This window comes from Dendrobates tinctorius, unplaced genomic scaffold (genome assembly GCF_039654945.1).
Source record: "Dendrobates tinctorius isolate UK_male_01 unplaced genomic scaffold, ASM3965494v1 ptg000269l, whole genome shotgun sequence".
NCBI lineage: Eukaryota > Metazoa > Chordata > Amphibia > Anura > Dendrobatidae > Dendrobates > Dendrobates tinctorius.
In genome coordinates this window covers 4,397,043-4,417,219 of record NW_027361936.1, presented here as the reverse complement: position 1 = coordinate 4,417,219, position 20,177 = coordinate 4,397,043, and the positions used below count along the sequence as shown (strand labels likewise).

Sequence of the window (20,177 nt, the reverse complement as noted above, 5' to 3'; positions counted from 1 at the left end):
AGGGGGGGGGGGTGATTTGAACATTTTTTTTTTTTTTTTTTATTTTGAATTTTTTTTTTTTCTTTAACTTTTGGCATGCTTCAGTAGCCTCCATAGGAGGCTTGAAGCATGCACAACTCGATCAGCTCTGCTACATATGGGCGATGAGCAGATCACTCATATGTAGCAGATTTACTGCAGTGCCTTGAGTGCCGGCCACCGGGCGGCGCTCAAAGCGATCTGCCTGCAACAACTATAGAGGTCTCTGAGACCTCTGGTTGTCAGAAGTGCTATTTAAATGCCTGCTGTCAGCTTTGACAGCGGGATTTAACTAATTAATAGGCGCGGGTGGATGGCGATTCCGCTTGCGCCTATTGCAGGCACGTCAGCTGTTTATAACAGCTGACATGTCACGGCATTAAGGTGGGCACACCTCAAAGCAGGGGATCACCACAGATGACGTACTATTCCGTCATCGGTAAGGAAGGGGTTAAGGGAAAAAAAGGGCGCGTTGAGTTCCCATGCTTCTGGGGATCAAGTCACATAGAGATACCTATCCTGAAGGCCCCAGAATCCATCTTCGCAGCACGATAATGAAGGAGGTCATCAGACATCCCGGACGGACGGGCGGCTGGAGGGTACCTGGTACCGATACAGTCTTCCCACCCTGCACGTCTGGCTCTGGAGGGCGAGCGGGCTAGGGTGTAGTGACTAGGAAAGGTCCACCTCCTTGGTCTTCCTACCCCTGAAAGACCGGCTATGGAGGGCAGACGGCACTGGGGGGTAGTGGCAAGGACCAGTCCGCATCTTCGGTATTGCGGATGCCTCAAACATGCTTGAAGTGTTAGGCTATGTGCACACGCTGCGGTTTTTGCTGCGGTTCCGCTGCGGTTTTGGCCCTGCGGAACCGCAGCAGTTCCGCAGACATGGTACTTTACCATGTTAGCCTATGGGTTTTCAAAACCGCAGTGCTCACGCTGCGGTTTTTTCCGCGGTTTCTTTTCCGCAGCATGTCAATTATTTCTGCGGATTCTGCTGCAGTTTCACACCTTTAACATAGTAGAGGTGTGAAACCGCAGGTCACTTTACCTGCGGTTCCACGGGAAAAAAACCCGCAGGTGAATCTGCATTGTGTGCACATAGCCTTAGAAGGCATGGGTCCTGCCTGGCAGACACGAGAGGGTACAGTAGTGACGCATTCCCACACTGTGCTCCCGGTCTCAAAGGGGGAAAGCGGAGTGAGCAGTTACAGTCCGCCGCCCAAATCACAAGCTGAATCTGAAAAATAGAGGATTAGTAAAAAATCAACAAAACCTAAAAGGTAGATACGGGGCTGAGAGCAGGCCGTCCACCTCCTACTGACTAAGCTAAAACTGATGAGCTTCCTGCCAGTTGGTGGGTATATACGGCTTTTTTTGCATAGTGTCAACCTCCTAGTGGCAGCAGCATACACCCATGGTTTCCTGTGCCCCCAATGAAGCGATCGAGATTAATACGCACCTAAACATGCGTTTGTCTCTTTGTCCATGCTAATGTCCATGACTTTTCTGCAGTAAAAACGCTGCAAATAATGACACCTGTGCTTTTGGTGCGTTTTTTGCAACACCCATTCAAGTCAGTGGGTGAAAAAAACTCAAAAAATGCAGCAAAAACGATGAAAGAAGTGACATGCTCTATGTCCAAAAAACGCAGCAAAGCACAAAATCCTGATCACACAAAAAACCAACATGTGTGCATGAGATTTCTGAAATCTCATAGGCTTTGCTGGTAATGGAAAAAGCAGCTAAAAATTAGCATAACAAAAAACCATGAAAAAAAACGCAGCAAAGAAGTCCTGTGTGAACTTACCCTCACAGTAAATTAGACAATGCATGTCTTATAGTCTGGAAGAAGCTTTTTGTGATTGAGAACCCTGACACCGCGTGCATCCTGATCAGAGAAAGCTGTCCTCTAGTGATGAGAAAACGTGCAGGGATAAGACGTTATTTGAGCATGCTCAGGTGCTAACAGTGTCTTCGGTGTGCGAGTCCCTGCGGCTGCATGTGTTGCGGCAGTTGGACAGCCACATCACAAGCAGGGATTGCCTAAGAAACAGGCAATGAGATTTCGCGATCTGAAGCTGTGCAAGAGCGCATTTTTTGAGCCCTGTGTTGACATTTTTACGGATACCATTTTGGGATAGATACAATGTTTTGTTCCCCTCCTATTGCAACGGCCAAAAAATAAATAAGTGTAATTCTGGCTTTTCGACTCTCTCGATACACAGTTTACTGATCGGATTAATTCATTTTATATTTTGATAGATCTGACATTTCTGAACACAGCAATACCAAATGTGTATTCTTTTGTTTTATTTTAGATGGGGCCATAAAGGGGTGATTTGAACTTTTTCTTTTCTTTAATAGTCTACTTAGGAGACTTGAAGTTGTGATCGTCCAATCGCGTGTGCTACACATACCAAAAATCACGATCTTCAATGGAGATCTCCCAACAGAAGTATCATAATGACAGGCATAAGGGTCATCAGCAGACCCCCAGCTGTCATGACAACCCATCAACGCCCTGCGATCACATGACAGGGGCACTGATGGGCAGGATGAAGGACACCCTTTTGGCTAGACAGTGTTAAATCCTGCAGTTTTTAACTGGTTAACAGTCATGGGCAGAGCACTGCTCCACCTGTGGCTGCGAAGGCACACGACCTATGATTAAATCAGTCACGATTTGCGGGCTCAGTGTGTGAGCCCGTATCAAAGTGAGAGATGTGAAAGAGTTAAACTTGGTGATAAAGGACCCCCCGACTTTAGGCAGCCAGAAAAGTTTTAATTAATAAGCAAAATGTTTTTGCCATTTTCTTCTGACTAAACCTAGGTGTGCGTCTTATATTCCGAAAATACGGTAACCCCCTTGTGACGTAGAATGTAATAGTTATTACTAATTCAGTCTCCCACATACAGAGCATACTCAGGACCAGACCCCATCCCACAGCAGGTACTATGCTACTGCAACAGCAGTGGCCGGACCTCTAGCTCTGATGGCTGCTGTTTAACCATTTAAATGCCCGTCAAATCACAGATGGCGGTATTTTAATGACACAGATGTCAGCAAGCGGTTTCCACTGGCCACAATGCGACACAATTGCAGGTGACTGGTGGCTTGTCGATGGTGAAGGCTGAATGGAAACTATTTTCTTTATATACTGTGTGGTGCAGTGACCATTATGTCCGCTAGGGGGCGCTGTGAGGGTGTCCCAGGACGGGCCTACAGTCATATACATTGTGGTAATGGGTATCTCAAGGTAGGTGGCCTTGAGATGAAGGCTTGCTTATGTGCTGATCAGCAGAGGCACTGCTGAGCTGTTGTTACACTGTCAGCGAGAGCCATCTACAAATCCACCCAGGGGTGTGTTTAAGAGTGTCATAATAAAGTATATGTGTATGAATGCTTGAAGGACCTGTGATGAGGTCATAGCCATGTGACCCGCTGGGCGTGGCTACAGACCATATAAGGTAACCAGAGTAGGTCACATGAGAGAGAGCGCATGGATCTGATTGAGCCATGTGGAAGGTCCCAGCAGGCCTATGTGGAGGAAGGTGTGCTACCTTCCTGAAGACCACCTGCTGAGGCTGCTGACCCGGTAAGGCCTGTGTATATTGGCTGTATGCGAGGAGGGATAAGCCTCCTGTGTTTGTTGAGGCTCCAGGACTGAGCCTGAAATAACAGGATTTTTTGGGTTGCTTACCGTAAAATCTGTTTCTCGGAGCCTTCATTGGGGGACACAGAGACCATGGGTGTATGCTGCTTCCACTAGGAGGCTGACACTATGCACAAAAAAAGGTTAGCCCCTCCTCCGCCGTATACACCCCACCGACCGGCAGGAAGTTCCTCAGTTAGTCAGAAAGCAGTAGGAGAAGTACCAGAATAGATTGAGAACAGAACAAACAACTCAACTGTAACAAACCGACAACCATAAGAACAGGAGTTGTAGAACATGGGAGGGTGCTGTGTCCCCCAATGAAGGCTCCGAGAAACAGATTTTACGGTAAGCAACCCAAAAAATCCTGCTTTCTCGTTCGCCTTATTGGGGGACACAGAGACCATGGGACGTCCCAAAGCAGTCCCTGGGGTGGGAAACAAACTTCCATCAGGCCAGTGGACTCGCCGCCTGCAGAATCCTTCTACCTAGGCTGGCGTCCGCCGAAGCGTAGGTGTGGACCCTGTAGAATTTCACAAAGGTGTGAACCGATGACCACGTTGCAGCCTTGCAAAGCTGCAGCGCGGAAGCTCTGTGGCGCACCGCCCAGGAGGCACCCACCGCCCGGGTAGAGTGCGCTCTGACCCCTGGAGGGGCCACTCGATGCTTGACCCGGTATGCCTCCAAAATTGCCGATCTGATCCAGCGCGCAATAGTGGCCTTTGAGGCTGGGTGACCTTTCCCCGCCCCGTCAGGAATGATGAACAGAGAGTCTGACTTCTGCAAGGAAGTCGTCCGGGCTAGATAGACTCTCAATGCCCTGACTAGGTCCAGCTTGTTCAAGGACCGCTCCCGAGGGTGAGCTGGGCTCGGGCAGAAGGATGGCAGAACTATGTCCTCATTGAGGTGAAACGAAGATACCACCTTCGGAAGAAAAGAGGGCGGAGGCCGCAGAACTACCTTGTCCTGATGAAGGACCAAAAAAGGAGAGCGGCAAGAAAGTGCTGCCAATTCCGACACGCGCCGGATGGAGGTAATGGCCACCAGAAAGGCCACTTTCCAAGAAAGGAGGGAAAGGGAAACGTCCCTGAGAGGTTCAAAAGGAGGACCCTGCAGAACCTGAAGAACCAAATTAAGATCCCAAGGATCCACGGGCGCTCGGTACGGAGGAACCGTGTGAGCCACACCCTGGAGGAAGGTTTTGACCTGGGGCCGGGAGGCCAGCGTTTTCTGAAATAAAATGGACAGTGCCGAAACTTGACCCTTCAAGGAACTGAGAGCAAGCCCCGCATCCAGCCCTGCCTGCAGAAACGCCAGAATAGAAGGGAGCGAAAAAACCAAGGGCGCGATGTCATTGGTCTCACACCAGGAGAAATAGGCTTTCCAAGTACGGTAATAGATCTTCGAAGAAGGCGGCTTTCTGGCGCGGATCATGGTATGAATCACCCGATCAGAGAATCCTGCCCGTCTCAAAACCTCGGTCTCAACAGCCACGCCGTTAAATTGAGCGACCGAGAATTGGGGTGGCAAATCGGGCCTTGAGACAACAGATCTGCCCTGTCGGGAAGCTTCCAGGGAGCGTCCGCGAGAAGGTTGACAATGTCCGCGAACCAAGACCTTCTGGGCCAATTCGGGGCAATGAGGATGACTGGAATCCCCTCTGCTTTGATTTTCTTCAACAACTTGGGAAGAAGAGGCAGAGGAGGGAACAGGTAGGGGAGCTCGAACTGTGACCAAGGGACGGCCAGAGCGTCGGCGCCCACTGCCAGAGGGTCCCGAGACCTGGACACGAATTGTGGGACTTTCCTGTTGAGGCGAGATGCCATGAGGTCTACATCCGGAGTTCCCCACCGACGGCAGAGCAGATGAAACACCTCCGGATGTAGGGACCATTCCCCTGCCGCGAGACCCTCGCGGCTGAGGAAATCGGCGGCCCAGTTGTCCACGCCGGGAATGTGAACCGCGGAAATCGTTGGAACAAAGGTCTCTGCCCATTGAAGAATTCTGGACACTTCCGCCAGAGCTGAGACACTCAGTGTCCCCCCTTGGCGGTTGATATACGCCACCGCTGTGGCATTGTCTGTCTGAATCCTGACAGGCAGGCCCTTGAGGCGCCTTTCCCAGTGGACGAGAGCTAGATGGATCGCTCGTATCTCTAGGACATTGATCTGCAAAGCTGATTCCTGAGTCGACCATCGACCCTGAACAGTGTGATTGCGGAACACTGCACCCCAGCCGATGAGGCTGGCGTCCGTAGTGACAATCAGTGAACGGGAAGAAAAGACCGCCCCAAGAGAATGAGGGGAGACGTCAACCACCAGTTGAGAGACCGCTTGATCCGGCATGAAAGACGAACCGGACGATCCAGAGATAGAGCCGACCTGTTCCACCTGGACAAAATGGCCTGCTGGAGTGGCCTGGCGTGAAATTGGGCAAAGGGAACTGCCTCTATCGCCGCCACCATCTTCCCCAGGACCCTCACATGGCTGTCCTGAGGGATGGAAATCGTGTGATCTGTAATGATCGCACGCCCTGCTGCAGGGAAAGGATCTTGTCTTGTGGGAGAAATACCCTTGACCGACGAGTGTCGAACAGAAGGCCCAGAAACACAAGGCGTTGAGTAGGGACCAGACAGGACTTTTTCCGGTTGACGAGCCACCCAAAACTGGACAGGGTGTCTAGAACGATCGCCACACTTAGGCGGGCCTGTTGAAAGGAGGGAGCCTTGATCAGGATATCGTCGAGGTACGGAAAAAGAACGAGACCTCTGATCCTCAACAAGGCCATCAACGCCGCCATAATCTTCGTGAAGACTCTGGGAGCGGTGGCGAGCCCGAAAGGAAGCGCGACGAACTGGTAATGTTCGTGGTGAATCGCAAACCGCAGGAACTTCTGATGTCCGGGAAATATGGGCACATGCAGATAGGCATCTTGGATGTCTATGGAACCCATGAATTCCTGCTCCTCCATGGAAGCAATTACCGAGCGTACAGACTCCATCCGGAAGTGGCGAAGGCGAACTCTCTTGTTGAGTAACTTGAGATCCAAAATGGGCCGAACTGCCCCGTCCTTTTTCGGCACCACAAACAGGTTTGAATAAAACCCTGTGAAGCGTTCCGATTCGGGAACGGGCACAATCACCCCGGAACTGAGAAGAGAGGCGATGGCCGAACAGAACCCCGGGACCAAGGCCGGATCCCTCGGCGGACGGGATTGGAAGAAGCGATCCCGTGGAAGAGAAATGAACTCTATTTTGTATCCTGTTGATACAACCTCTCTGACCCAAGCGTCCTCTACTGAGGCGAGCCAGACGTCGCTGAAGAAAAGAAGTCGACCTCCCAATTGGAAGGGACCCCCGGGAGACCGATGGTAGTCATGCGGATGTAGACCGTCCAGATCTAGACGGTCTTCCCTGGGAAGAGTGGGACCGCCAGGACGGAGTGGGCCTGAAGGAAACCTTTCTTTCCTGACGTGCCTGTGGCCTTTGTTGGTTGGAAGGGTTTTCCGCCGTATTGAAACGGCGGAAAGTCCGAAAGGAACGGAACTGACGCCTTGGAGGAGGTCTGCGAGGCTTGGAGGGGAGAAGAGAACTCGTACCTCCGGTAGCGTCCTTAATAATCTGATCCAATTGTGACCCGAAGAGACGCACTCCCTGAAAAGGCAGATTGGTCAGAGACTTTTTAGAGGACAAGTCCGCCTGCCAGGCCTTGAGCCAAATTGTACGTCGGATTGCCACGATGTTACTTGACGCCTGAACTGCGCAAGATGCGGCATCCAGGGAGGCAGAAAGCAGATAATCCCCCGCATGGGAAATCTGATTGGCGAGATCGGCCAAATGCTCTGGTCGTGCCTTATCCAGAATGCCCTGCCGAAGGTCGTCTGCCCAAGTGGATATGGCCTTTGCTGCCCAAGAAGAAGCAAAGACTGGACATACCGCTGACGATGCCGCTTCGAAGGCAGATTTTGCTAGAGATTCTATGATCCTATCATTAGAATCTTTTAGAGACGCCACACCTGACAGCGGAAGGACCGTATTATTAGAAAGTCTGGACACGGGAGGGTCCACCGAGGGAGAAGCGGCCCAGTTGTCCGTGAGCTCTTTAGCAAACGGGTACAGTACGCCGAGACGCTTTCCTCTTTGAAAGCGTCTGGTCGGATCTACTCTCTCCCTTGTAAAAATCTTTCCAAACTCAGAATGGAAGGGAAACACCCTGGATGGTGTTTCCGCCCGTCTGAACGAAACCTCCTGATCTGAGGATTTCGCAGGGGCGTCAGCGATGTCAAAGGTATGGTGAATCGCAGCAATGAGGTTTTGCACCGTAACCTTCATGTTCGCATCCTGGTCCGAATCCAGCTCTAAGACCCCTTCCGATTCCGAAAGCGCTTCGCCTGACTCGGGAGAGGAGGCCCGAGAGGGAGACTGCTGGTGACTATGGGGTGAGGTAGGACGAGGGGAGGACTCCGCCTGGAGGTCCTGCCTGGGCCTCTTGCGACTGCCGCTGGCTGGCTCAGATGGGACGTCCTGAGACGTGCTAGGTCCCGCCGAAGCTCCCAAGGGCAACTTGTCCAGAACGGCTACTAGGGACTGAGACACCTTGGTGAGGTCTGCCACCGACTGTGATAGAGAGGAGGCCCAGCCCGGCATGGGGGGGCTCACTCACCACTGGGGCTATGGATGGCTCCTGAGCGGCGTCGGGCTGGATTGGATTGCTACAGTCCAGGCAGAGGGGAGTGGACTGACCTGAGGGAAGTTTGCGATTGCAAGAAGAGCACGCAAAGTACTTGACTAAGGTGCCAGAGGGGGCAGGGGGACGAGCGCGGTCAGACTTAGAATTAGACATACTGACGGACAGTCACTGAAGCCTTGCCGGAAGGTTGGGGGACAGGAGGCAGAGGAGGGTGTCAGTCTGCAGTATGCAGAGCTACTCACGGTCCGGTGTCCTATCACAGCTTCCAATAAATGGAGATGCACGGTTCGTCCGGCTTGCAGGGGCACGGCTGAGGGAACAGCGTCCGGCTGACAGGCTGTGAAAATGGCGGCAGCCAGAGAGGAGCCAAGCAGGAAGCGCGCGCTTTCCTGCAGATGCAGAGGAGGGAGGTAGGCGGGGCTAGGCGCCGATGATAAAAATGGTGCCGCCCGCTAAGATGGTAGGTGGGAGGGACGGCGCCGCCTCCGGGACGCTCAACCTGAGGGGAGAAGGCCGTGGGCGGGCTTAGAGCGGGCGGGAGGGAAGCCCGCCCGAGGATGGAGGCGGGGGGCGTGGCCGCGACGCCGGACAAGGCCCCAGATGAAGCCGGGGCCTGGATTAGAAGAGGCGGCCGCCTGTCAGCACAGGGCGGCGCGGAGGCGTCGCAGAACCGCCGCGGTGGCCGCTACTGAGGACAGCTAGGGCCCGGCAGAGGGGGGGGGGAGAGCTGTCCGATAACCAGCCAGGGCCCAAATAGCTGCAGCGGCCGCCTGGAGACGACGCGGAGGCGTCGCAGCACTGTCACAGCGACCGCTGCCGAAGAATCCATGGAATGGCCTGGCGTGGAATCCGCAGGGGAGAATGGGACTCAGGTCTCATACTTACCCTCCTGATCCGTTTCATCCAGCGTACTGTTTCAAGGAGAGTATCCTGCGCCTCAACCGACCGACCGGCTCTGGTAGGCGAGTGGGTGGGAGACGGGGAGCGAGGACCATCTGGAACGCCACATCCATGTTAGGGGTCTTGGTCCTGCTGTAGACTTATGAGGATACGGGGTGGCAGTACACGCCGTACTCATAGTCTCTTTGTGGGACTACAGATGTGACTATTCACACTGTATCCCTCCGGAAAAACCTGAAAAGAAACGACGCACATCGAGGTAGATATGGGTATAATCAAAGACCCGTGTCCACCTCCTACTGACACTAAGCTAAACTGGGGAACTTCCTGCCGGTCGGTGGGGTGTATACGGCGGAGGAGGGGCTAACCTTTTTTTGTGCATAGTGTCAGCCTCCTAGTGGCAGCAGCATACACCCATGGTCTCTGTGTCCCCCAATAAGGCGAACGAGAAAATGGACATTTATGCTTGCTTTCGCCTGAGCTAAAGGCTATTGCTTGTGTTATGTGCTGCTTTATAGGTTATGAAGCAATAAACCCTATGAACTTTTAAAGGAACGTGTCTCCTGATTGACTCCCGTTGCTCCTGGGCGAGTTGAATCCCTACAACTGCTATACTATAATATTGCAGTAAAAAGTCAGAAAAGGGTCTCCGGGTGGTCATCACTACTATACATACAGTGACGTCAGCTACAAACTTTCCACTTTAAGTACAACACCTGGCCCGTACCTTGTCGAAATTCTTCCACCATGATGGTGCGGGTTGAGGTTGATGCGTTGTATGTAGAGTTCTGCTGAGGATATGCAGGAGTAATTATAGGCATGAGGTGATAGCGGTCGGCTGGGTTTACCTGTAAGAGCGCAGAGGTGAATTAAAGAAATTTAACATCTTTATACTTCGCAATATAGAAATTATAAACTCAAAGAAAAGCAACTATGCCTCAGTACGAAGGTGAAACACACAAACATACACATGTACAAACGTACGATGCCATTTAAATGACTCACTCAATGAAGTCGTCCCAGGATGAAATTGACTCCATTAAACCACATAAAAAAAAGTTCCTGTTTGTAGATGTTACAGTCTTGTCATGGTGCCCCCTAGGGCCATTTTAACTATGTCTGCTTTTGAACATGCTCGGTAGCTTAGTGCCACAACCCAGGTCCGTAAAAGGGATAGTCTGAGAATATTGTATCACCGGCACCAGCCCACCCTAACAATCGTGTAAGGACGGTCGGCAGCCTGAAGACGCACAGCACCTGCTGTAAGAGCCGGATCACGCGTAACCCAGTTGGCCCTGGAGCAGGACTGCAATATGTGAATATAGCTTTAAATTTTTTTTTTTTTTTACTGCTGGAGTGGCGCTACTAATCCAAGTTACCTGCCCCTAGCCTCATTTACCAGTGCTGCTCCAGTCGGTCACCAGCAGTTAGTGACCGGCTGGATCTCTTGACCATTTGCTGGGTGATCCAGAGGTAATTTCTCAATGCAAGTCTATTAGAGCCCAAACGAGGCCCTCATAGGATTACACTGAACTTGTGACCGTTACCTCAGACATCTGGTCAGACAGAGGTTATGGTGACAAGATGGTGGTGTGGGACCACAGCTGCGCTGGAAAGAGTGGATGATGGCAGCTAGTAAGTAGAATACTAGGGTCAAACAAACCCTGGAGTGGTGCTGTAACTCTCAGCGTAAAGCGAGGAGAAGATAGAGTCCCATATCCCAGCTGACAGTGGTGTGTGATCTAATAATAATATTATATTATTATATGCTATTTCTATAGCGCCGACACATACACACACATATATATATATTATATATATAGTCTTGGAGACGGGAGTAGGAGGTTCTGATTGAGGATGCTATGCTAACCTCAGGTCATCAGCAGAACGGAGGGTGCGCGTAGGTTGGTATACTGAAACAAAGGAGGAGATGTAGGGTGGTGCTGAGCCATGAAGAACTTTGTGGGTGAGTAATTAGTTTGTACTGGATGGGTAGCCAGTGTAATGACTGGCACAAGGTAGAGGCGTCGGTGTAACGATTGGTGAGGAATATGATCCTGGCTGCAGCATTCAAGACCGATTGGAGGGGGGAGAGTTTGGTAAGCGGGAGACCGATTAGAAGAGAGTTACAATAGTCGAGACGAGAATGAATAAGAGAAACAGTAAGAGCTGTCAGTTGAGACACAAGTCTCGGGAGCTGTATGTCTTCAGCCTGGAGCCAGACCTAACATGACTAGGAGGGGCTACTCTCTGAATTCTATGAAAGGCAACATTCTCAGAGAATTCCTTTATGAATCAATTGACTGATAACAGCATTTACTCACCAGCACCGGACACTTATTTTTACAATAACATTCAGACATGGAAATTTTTATGACCACACCAAAGTTGATCTCAACTGAGAGGGGCTCAAAAAAGGACAGATAAAAGTTAAAGAATGAGCTTACTGATGGATTCTCAAATAACTCATTCTGCAGCCAGGAGTACACAGCATGAATGAAGTCAACTGCAGTAATGATTTTTAACTCAAAACACATGCATTTAATAGTTAAAAAAAAAACAAAAAAAAAACAAACAAACATTTTGGTCTGAAAAAAGAAGCCTTTCGTGGTTCTCTCAGACATCAGTTTTTGGGCCCAATTTACATGTTAGAATAAAAAGGGCAAAAAGTTGCTTGAGTTAAGGAGAAATGTCATCACAAAAACTGGATTCTACAGAGGGTATCAAAAGGATACTTGTTTTTTTTTTTATAAAGAAAGCCCCAAAAGCATCTATAATAGGAGATACCCATTAAAGATTACATTTAGGCTGGTCATAACCCACATGTATTCTAAACTCCTGAAATAAAAAAAGGTTATATCCAAGTGGAAATTATGCTGCCATACAGTGTTATACATCACCCACCCTTGGGTCCCAAACTGGCAGATTTAGGTTACTCTCTTCCGGTTGTTTAAGTAATACTGGGTTAGGCCATTCCCTGTGGATAAAGGTGAAGACAACAATGAGGCATCCGTAACACATCAAACACATGGATTATACGGCTGCGTTCACATATAGTGGCCATAGTGAGTTTCTCTGCAGACTATGGGAAAAAAAAAAATTACGTACTGTGGCTACAACGTGTGAACAGAACGCCTATTACTCAAACACAGAAACAAACACTCACCACTTAGAAAAGACAAGAAAAAACTTATGAACAAGAGTAGACGCAACTGCATTTGGGTAAAGCTGGCAAGTCCTTGCTACCAACATGGCCCACGATACGCCACCCAGAAATCCCAACATATTGGAATAAATGCCACGCCCTTAAAAGAAAAAAAAATAAAATTACAAAATCAGGTTGTGTTACAAAACTCGAGCACGACAAGGCGCTGTATCTAATCCTGGCAGAAGCAACACTGAAATTACTAACAGGCAAGACCAAATCACCAAACTTACAGTCTCAATCAATGGATTTGCAATATGTCTTCAAGGGTCATGTCCCCAAAGATCTCGATATATCGCCATCACCTCCAGGTTTAAGCCTTAAGGCTTCACTTCCTGTGCTCCGGCATCAGCTCTGCCCTCAGTCACTCTCTCTTCAGAATCATCTGCTCTCTGACTAGAATTCCCATCATTCCTTGTGCTGGGCTGCAAACCAGCAGTGAACACATCCCATGTAACTACTCCCAAACCCTGCCCACTCCTCCACCAGCGTCACAAACAGCCCCGGCATGATTTCCACAGGATGCTGCAAGAAATAGAAGTAAATGGACAAAGCACCATTACACCATACTATTGTGAATTCTCTTTCTTGCCTCCCTCTGGTGGCTACTGGAGCTAATCTAATTGACAGAGGCTGGCCACCTGATGAGGATGACGATTGGAGATCTGGGGTTTCAGATTGGAATTTAAGACAGCTGACTCCCTCCATCCCTGCTGGTGATTTTCTTCCTGTGCCTTCTGAGGTCTGATGTCTCTTGCTCTGTGTCCATGCATGGTTCAGCTAAGTGGTTCATTTGCTATTCGGTTTGCATTTGATCTGGTTTTGTCTATCTCTGCTTTGTGCGGGTCAGCTTGCTCCTGCTGGGGCTGTGCTGAATCACCGCCCATATGTTACTGCTTGTGCCAGTTTGTTTTGTCCGCTGTTATATTGGTCTCTTTTTGCTTTGCTTTCAGAATATACCAGAGTGCTGATATAGTGGGGGCGAAGTCGTGCGACTTCAGTGTTTTTTGTACATCAGACATGCTGGACTTTTTGCGTGATTGCAGACAGTGTCTTTCCTTTCCTGTCCAGTCAGTGTGGGCCCCATCATTTGCTCAGTCTATTTTCCTGCCTGCGTTTGTGTTTTCATCTTGTCTCACCAACAATATATGTTTGGGGGCTATCTATTACTTTGGGGTCTGCTCTGGGGCAGTTTAGATTTCCCCTTTCTTGCTTTAGGCTTAGTTAACTCTCCGGCTGTGCCGCTGCGTCTAGGATCATCGTAGGTACGCTCCATAGCTACTGATAGTTGTGTGGATAGGATCAGGGGTCTGCAATCCGCTTAGTTACCAAGCTCTCTGGTTTTCTGTGGCTTAGCCTGGGCCTGCTATCCTCCTCGGTGACCCATTCATAACACCATAGTTTCCAGAGCCCAGAACGGATGGAGAATGTAACATGACATCACAGGAAGCAGAAGGTTCTCAGCCAGAGGTCAGGTGACCAGGAGAGCAGCTCAGGTTATAGCAGGATTTAAAAGGCAAGGTATTCAGTAAAGGGTTTATCTATGGCAGTTAAGCCCCAGTCTCATATAGCGAGATCGCTGTTGCATTACTGATTTTGGGACACAACCGCGATCTCATCTGCGATCTCACTACATGTGACACATAGCGGCGATGTCGCTGATCGTGCTCGAATGTCCTGGGCCATTTTTTGATCGCTGGTGTCCCGCTGGCCAGCATGCATCGCTGTGTTTGACAGGGACAACGACGAACGACCTCAATACTACAGGTCTGAGAGGCAGGGTCCCAACAACCGTCATGTCGTTCCGTATCGTTGTTGCGTCGCTGGTGAGATCTGACTGACATCTCACTAGTGACCATGTAGCGATGCAACAGCGATCCCTACTAGGTCATATCATTGTCGGGATCGCTGGTGCGTCACCAAGTGTGACGGTACCCTTAGTTCACAGGAAAGGATGGAGAAAACCCTGGTGGACCCATCTAGGTTTGCACAAGATCGATCGTCCTACAGATCATTCATCAAGTCACCATGGCTTGAGATTGAACGGAAGGCCTTTAAATAATAAAGTAGTGGCCAACCCCTTTAAGTATTCTATAGTGACTAGCACAATAAACACACAACCCTAATAAAGTTATCAGCACCCCATCGCATTACGAATAGAAAGTTTCTCTAAAAAATACCCTACGTGGCTTGGTTACTAATAGCTTTGATACTTACTCTTTGCCCACAGCTTAATGGCTCTCAAAGTTAACCTGAAATTTTCTTTATTTGGCACCAAATGCAAAATTTCATCTGTTACTCTGCAACCTGTAAAGAGACCACAACAGGATAGTATCACACCAGAAGCAGAGTTCACCCACTACACCAAATCTATGACGCTAAACACACCATATGTGACGCAGAAAATCACCATTTATTCCTTGGTTTTTGGGTTTCAAGCAGACCCTCATTTAAAAAAAAAAAAATAAAAAAAAACTTTGGGTGGGGGGAATTTTAGGGCATTTTAACTTGGCATTGGAAAGTGAGCAACGATGACCCATCTGTGTATACTGGCACTATCGGCTGGTATTGGGAACCTAATTTATTAAACTAGGAAATGTGGGTCATGTGCAGTCAGTGCTACTGTTCACATCTTCACGGCAGACAACAGCACTAAGGATTGACCGTTATTTTAATTATTTCATAAGTCAATAGTACCGATGAATAAGAAACTTCAATATATTAAAGCCAATTAAATTGCTACTTTCATCTACAACACTTGTCTTTCACCATTAATTCATGGGTAAAGTTTTTTGGCACACACCGTAAAATCTCAGAGCCTTCATTGACCCCCAATAACACAGGAAACCATGGATGTAGGGCTGCTGTCATCAGGAGGCTGACACTAGGCAGAAAAAAGATCCTCCTCAGCAGCAGTGTACACTCACATGGTCCCCCCCGCCCCATGAGGTAATAAAGAAAAAGCTCCTCTTCAGCAGGGTACACTCACATGGTCCTCCAATGAGGTAATAAAGAACAAGCTCCTCTTCAGCAGGGTACACTCACATGGTCCTCCAATGAGGTAATAAAGAACAAGCTCCTCTTCAGCAGGGTACACTCACATGGTCCTCCAATGAGGTAATAAAGAACAAGCTCCTCTTCAGCAGGGTACACTCACATGGTCCTCCAATGAGGTAATAAAGAACAAGCTCCTCTTCAGCAGGGTACACTCACATGGTCCTCCAATGAGGTAATAAAGAACAAGCTCCTCTTCAGCAGGGTACACTCACATGGTCCTCCAATGAGGTAATAAAGAACAAGCTCCTCTTCAGCAGGGTACACTCACATGGTCCTCCAATGAGGTAATAAAGAACAATCTCCTCTTCAGCAGGGTACACCCGCATGCTTGAACCAAGCTAATCATTTAGGCTGGTTTCACATTAGCGTTTTTTGCGCAGCGCATCGTGCGCGTCCATGCGCACCTATGTTTAACATGGCGTGCGCATGGTCTTGTGTTTGCACGCGTTCGTATGAGTTTTCGTGTGCATGCAGTTTTAACCCCTTCACTACCAAGGGTGGTTTGCACGTTAACTCCCGGGCCAATTTTTACAATTCTGACCACGTTCCCTTTATGAGGTAATAACTCTGAAACGCTTCCATGGATCCCGGTGATTCTGACAACGTTTTCTCGTGACATATTGTACTTCATGTTAGTGGTAAAATTTCATTCATATAACTTGCGTTTGTGAAAAAAAACAGAAATTTTGCGAAAATGTAGCAATTTTCCAACTTTGAATTTTTATGCCCCTAAATCACAGAGATACGGCACACAAAAAACTTGATACCTAACATTTCCCACATGTTTACTTTACATCAGCACAATTTTGGAACCAAAATTTTTTTTTTGTTAGGCAGTTATAAGGGTTAAAAGTTGACCAGCGATTTCTCATTTTTGCAACACCATTTTATTTTTACGGACCACATCACATTTGAAGTCACTTTGAAGGGACTATATGATAGAAAATACCCAAAAGTGACACCATTCTAAAAATTGCACCCCTTAAGGTGCTCAAAACCACATTCAAGGAGTTTATTAACCCTTCAGGTGCTTCACAGGAATTTTTTGAATATTTAAAAAAAATGACCATTTAAATTTTTTTCACAAAAAAAATACTTCATGTTCAATTTTTTTTATTTTACCAAGGGTAACAGGAGAAATTGGACTGCAAAAATTATTGTGCAATTTGTCCTGAGTACGCCGATACCTGATATGTGGGGGGGAACCACTATTTCGGTGCATGGCACAGTTCAGAAGGGAAGGAGCGCCGTTTGACTTTTACAATGCAAAATTGGCTGGAATTCAGATCGGACGCCATGTCACGTTTGGAGAGCCCCTGATGTACCTAAACAGTGGAAACCCCCCACAAGTGACCCCATTTTGCAAACTAGACCCCCCAAGGAACTTATCTAGATATGTGGTGAGAACTTTGAACCCACAAGGGCTTCACAGAAGTTTATAACATACAGCGGTACAATTAAAAAAAATTATTTTTCCACAAAATGATCTTTTCACCCCCAATTTTTATTTTCCCAAGGGTAACAGGACCTTAAAAGTTATTGTGCAATTTGTCCCGAGTACGCTGATTCCCCACATGTAGGGGAAACCACTATTTGGGCGCATGGCAGAGCTCGGAAGGGAAGCAGCGCCATTTGACTTTTTGGCTGGAATTGAGATCGGACACCATGTTGCGTTTGCAAAGCCCCTGATGTACCAAAACAGTGGAATCCTCCAACAAACGACCCCATTTTGCAAACTAGACCCCCCCCAAGGAACTTATCTAGATGTGTGGTGAGAACTTTGAACCCCCCAAGTGCGTCACAGAAGTTTATAACGCCCAGGCGTGAAAATAAAAAAATCATTTTTTCTCCACAAAAATGATATTTTTGCCCCCAATTTTTTATTTTCCTAAGGGCAACAGGAGAAATAGGACCCCAAAAGTTGTTTTGCAAATTGTCCTGAGTAGGCCAATACCCCATATGAGGGGGTAAAACACTGTTTGGATGCATGGCAGAGCTTGGAAGGGAAGGAGCACCATTTGACTTTTTCAACGCAGAATTGGCTGCAATTGAGAAGAGACGCCATGTTGTGTTTGGAGAGCACCTGATGTGCGCAAATAGTGGAAACCCCCAATTCTAACACCAACCCTAGCCCTAACCCTAATGGGAAAATGGAAATACATTTTTTTAATTTTATTATTTTTTCCCTAACTAAGGGGGTGATAACAGGGGGTTTACTATTTATGGCGGTATTTATATTTGGCAGCTGTCACACGCTAAAAGACGCTTTTTATTGTAAAAATAGTTTTTGCATCACCAGATATTGAGAGCTGTAATTTTACCATATTTTGACCCACCGAGTCATGTGAGGTCTTATTTTTTGCGGGACAAGTTGACGTTTTTATTGGTACCATGTTTGGGCATGTGACTTTTTTTGATCGTTTTTTATTTCGTTTTTTGGGACGCAGAATTTACAAAAACCAGCATTTCATGAATTTCTTTTGGGTGGTGCGTTTACGCCGTTCCGCGTGCGATAAAATTGATAAAGCGTTTTTTTCTTCTTCGGGTCAGTACGGTTACAGCGATACCTCATTTATGTCTTTTTATGTTTTGGCGCTTTTATGCAATGAAAACAATTTTATATAAAAAATAATTATTTTGCATCGCTTTATTCTGCAAGCTATAATTTTTATTTTTTCGCTGTATGATGCTGTATGGCAGCTCGTTTTTTGCGGGACAAGATGACGTTTTCAGCAGTACCATGGATATTTATATGCGTCTTTTTGATCGCGCGTTATTGCACTTTTTGTTTGGCGGTATGATAAATCATTTTTTGCTTTGTTTTTTATATTTTTTAAGGGGTTCGCTTAAGGGGTTAACTAATGGGGCAGTTTTATAGGGTGGGTTGTTACGGACGCGGCGATACCAAATGTGTACTTTTATTTCCAAAAAATGAATTTATTGGGGAATATTTTTTTTTTTTTAATTTATGTAGCGATTTTTTAAAAATTTCTACACTTTTTTTTTAACTTTATTACAATGTCCCAGGGGGGACATAACTGTCATGTGACAGATTAGCGATCTGTCACAGGCACTGCTGCAGGCTTCCTCATGCCTGCGCTGTGCGGGCAGTGAGGAAGCCAGCTTCCTGCAGGCCCCCGGAGGTCCCCGCCGCCATATTGGATTCGGGGACCTGCAGGAAAGGAGCCCCCCGCAGCAGCGCTGCACATTGCGCTGCCGTGGGGGGCTCAGGGAAGCATGGAGGGAGCCCCCTCCCTGCCAATGCTTCCCCTTAACCCCCGGTACACCGCGATAGTGTTTGATCGCGGTGTGCAAGGGGTTAACGTGTCGGGGGCGGTCCGTGACCGCCCCTGACACATTGTGCCGGGTTGTCAGCTGTGACAATCAGCTGACACCCGGCCGCAATCAGCTGCGCTCACCATGTGGGCGCCGCTGATCGCACTAGATGTATTATTCCGTCCTTGGGACTTAGGTCCCAGGTCACATGGACGGAATAGTACGTCCATTGTAGGAAAGGGGTTAAGGTGTGCGCCTAGGCGCGCCAAACGCTACCTGTTGCATTTTTGGGTCCGTCCAACGGCGTAAAAAAAAAAAAAAAAAAAAAAGCATGCGCACACTTGCGCACAGAATGCGACAAAATAACGCATTACAGTTTATGCGAACGCAGGGGTGCGCATGAACATGGGCACACCTGCGTTACAAAACGCATGCGTTTTAAGAGTTAACATGGCTTGAAGCTGGTTAAAACGCTTGCGCCTAAAAACGCAAACGCATGCAAAACGCATGATGCGTTTTTTGCATGCGTTTCTATTGCGCACAAAGCGCTGCACTAAAACATGATTTTTGGTTGCTTACCGTAAAATCTGTGTTTCTCGGAGCCTTCATTGGGGGACACAGGAACCATGGGTGTATGCTGCTGCCACTATGCACATAAGAAAATTAGCTCCTCCTCCGCAGTATACACCCCATCGACTGGCGCTGAATTAGTCAGTTAGTGAGAAAGCAGTAGGAGAAGTAGTAGAATAGAGAACAAACAACTCAACTGTAAACTATAATACACAAAACCAATGACCGAAGTTGTGAAAAATGGGAGGGTGCTGTGTCCCCCAATGAAGGCTCAGAGAAACAGATTTTACGGTAAGCAACCAAAAATCCTGTTTTCTCCATTGCTTCATTGGGGGACACAGGAACCATGGGACGTCCCAAAGCAGTCCCTGGGGAGGGAAAGCAAACTTCCATCAGGCCAGCAGACTCACCACCGCTGCCTGCAAGATTCTTCTCCCTAGGCTGGCATCCGCCGAAGCGTAGGTGTGGACCCTGTAGAATTTCCCAAACATGTGAACAGATGACCAGGTTGCAGCTTTGCAAAGCTGCAGTGCCGAAGCTCTGGTGCACCGCCCAGGAGGCACCCACTGCCCGAGTGGAGTGAGCCCTAACCCCTGGAGGCACTCTGCTCTTGGCCTGGTAAGCTTCCAAGATTGCCGATCTAATCCAGCGAGCAATAGTGGCCTTGGAGGCAGGCAGGCCCTTTCGTGCACCATCCGGTATGACGAAAAGGGAGTCTGTCTTCTGGAACGCCTCGGTCCTAGCCAAATAGACCCTCGTGGCCCTGACCAGGTCCAGTCTGTTCCAGGAGCGTTCCCGGGGATGAGAT

At 48.4% G+C, this 20,177-nt stretch overlaps 1 protein-coding gene across 1 annotated transcript in view; it reads right to left on the bottom strand.

Annotated features, from left to right (window-relative positions):
* Positions 1-20,177, bottom strand: part of PAPOLG (poly(A) polymerase gamma) — a 97,743-nt gene that overhangs the window by 58,621 nt on the left and 18,945 nt on the right. Inside the window, exons 8-11 of the mRNA XM_073559305.1 lie at positions 14,684-14,773; positions 12,428-12,566; positions 12,166-12,238; positions 9,989-10,109 (exon numbers count right to left, since the gene is read on the bottom strand). Coding sequence (XP_073415406.1) covers positions 9,989-10,109; positions 12,166-12,238; positions 12,428-12,566; positions 14,684-14,773 — 423 coding nt within the window. The remainder of the gene's footprint in view (positions 1-9,988; positions 10,110-12,165; positions 12,239-12,427; positions 12,567-14,683; positions 14,774-20,177) is intronic.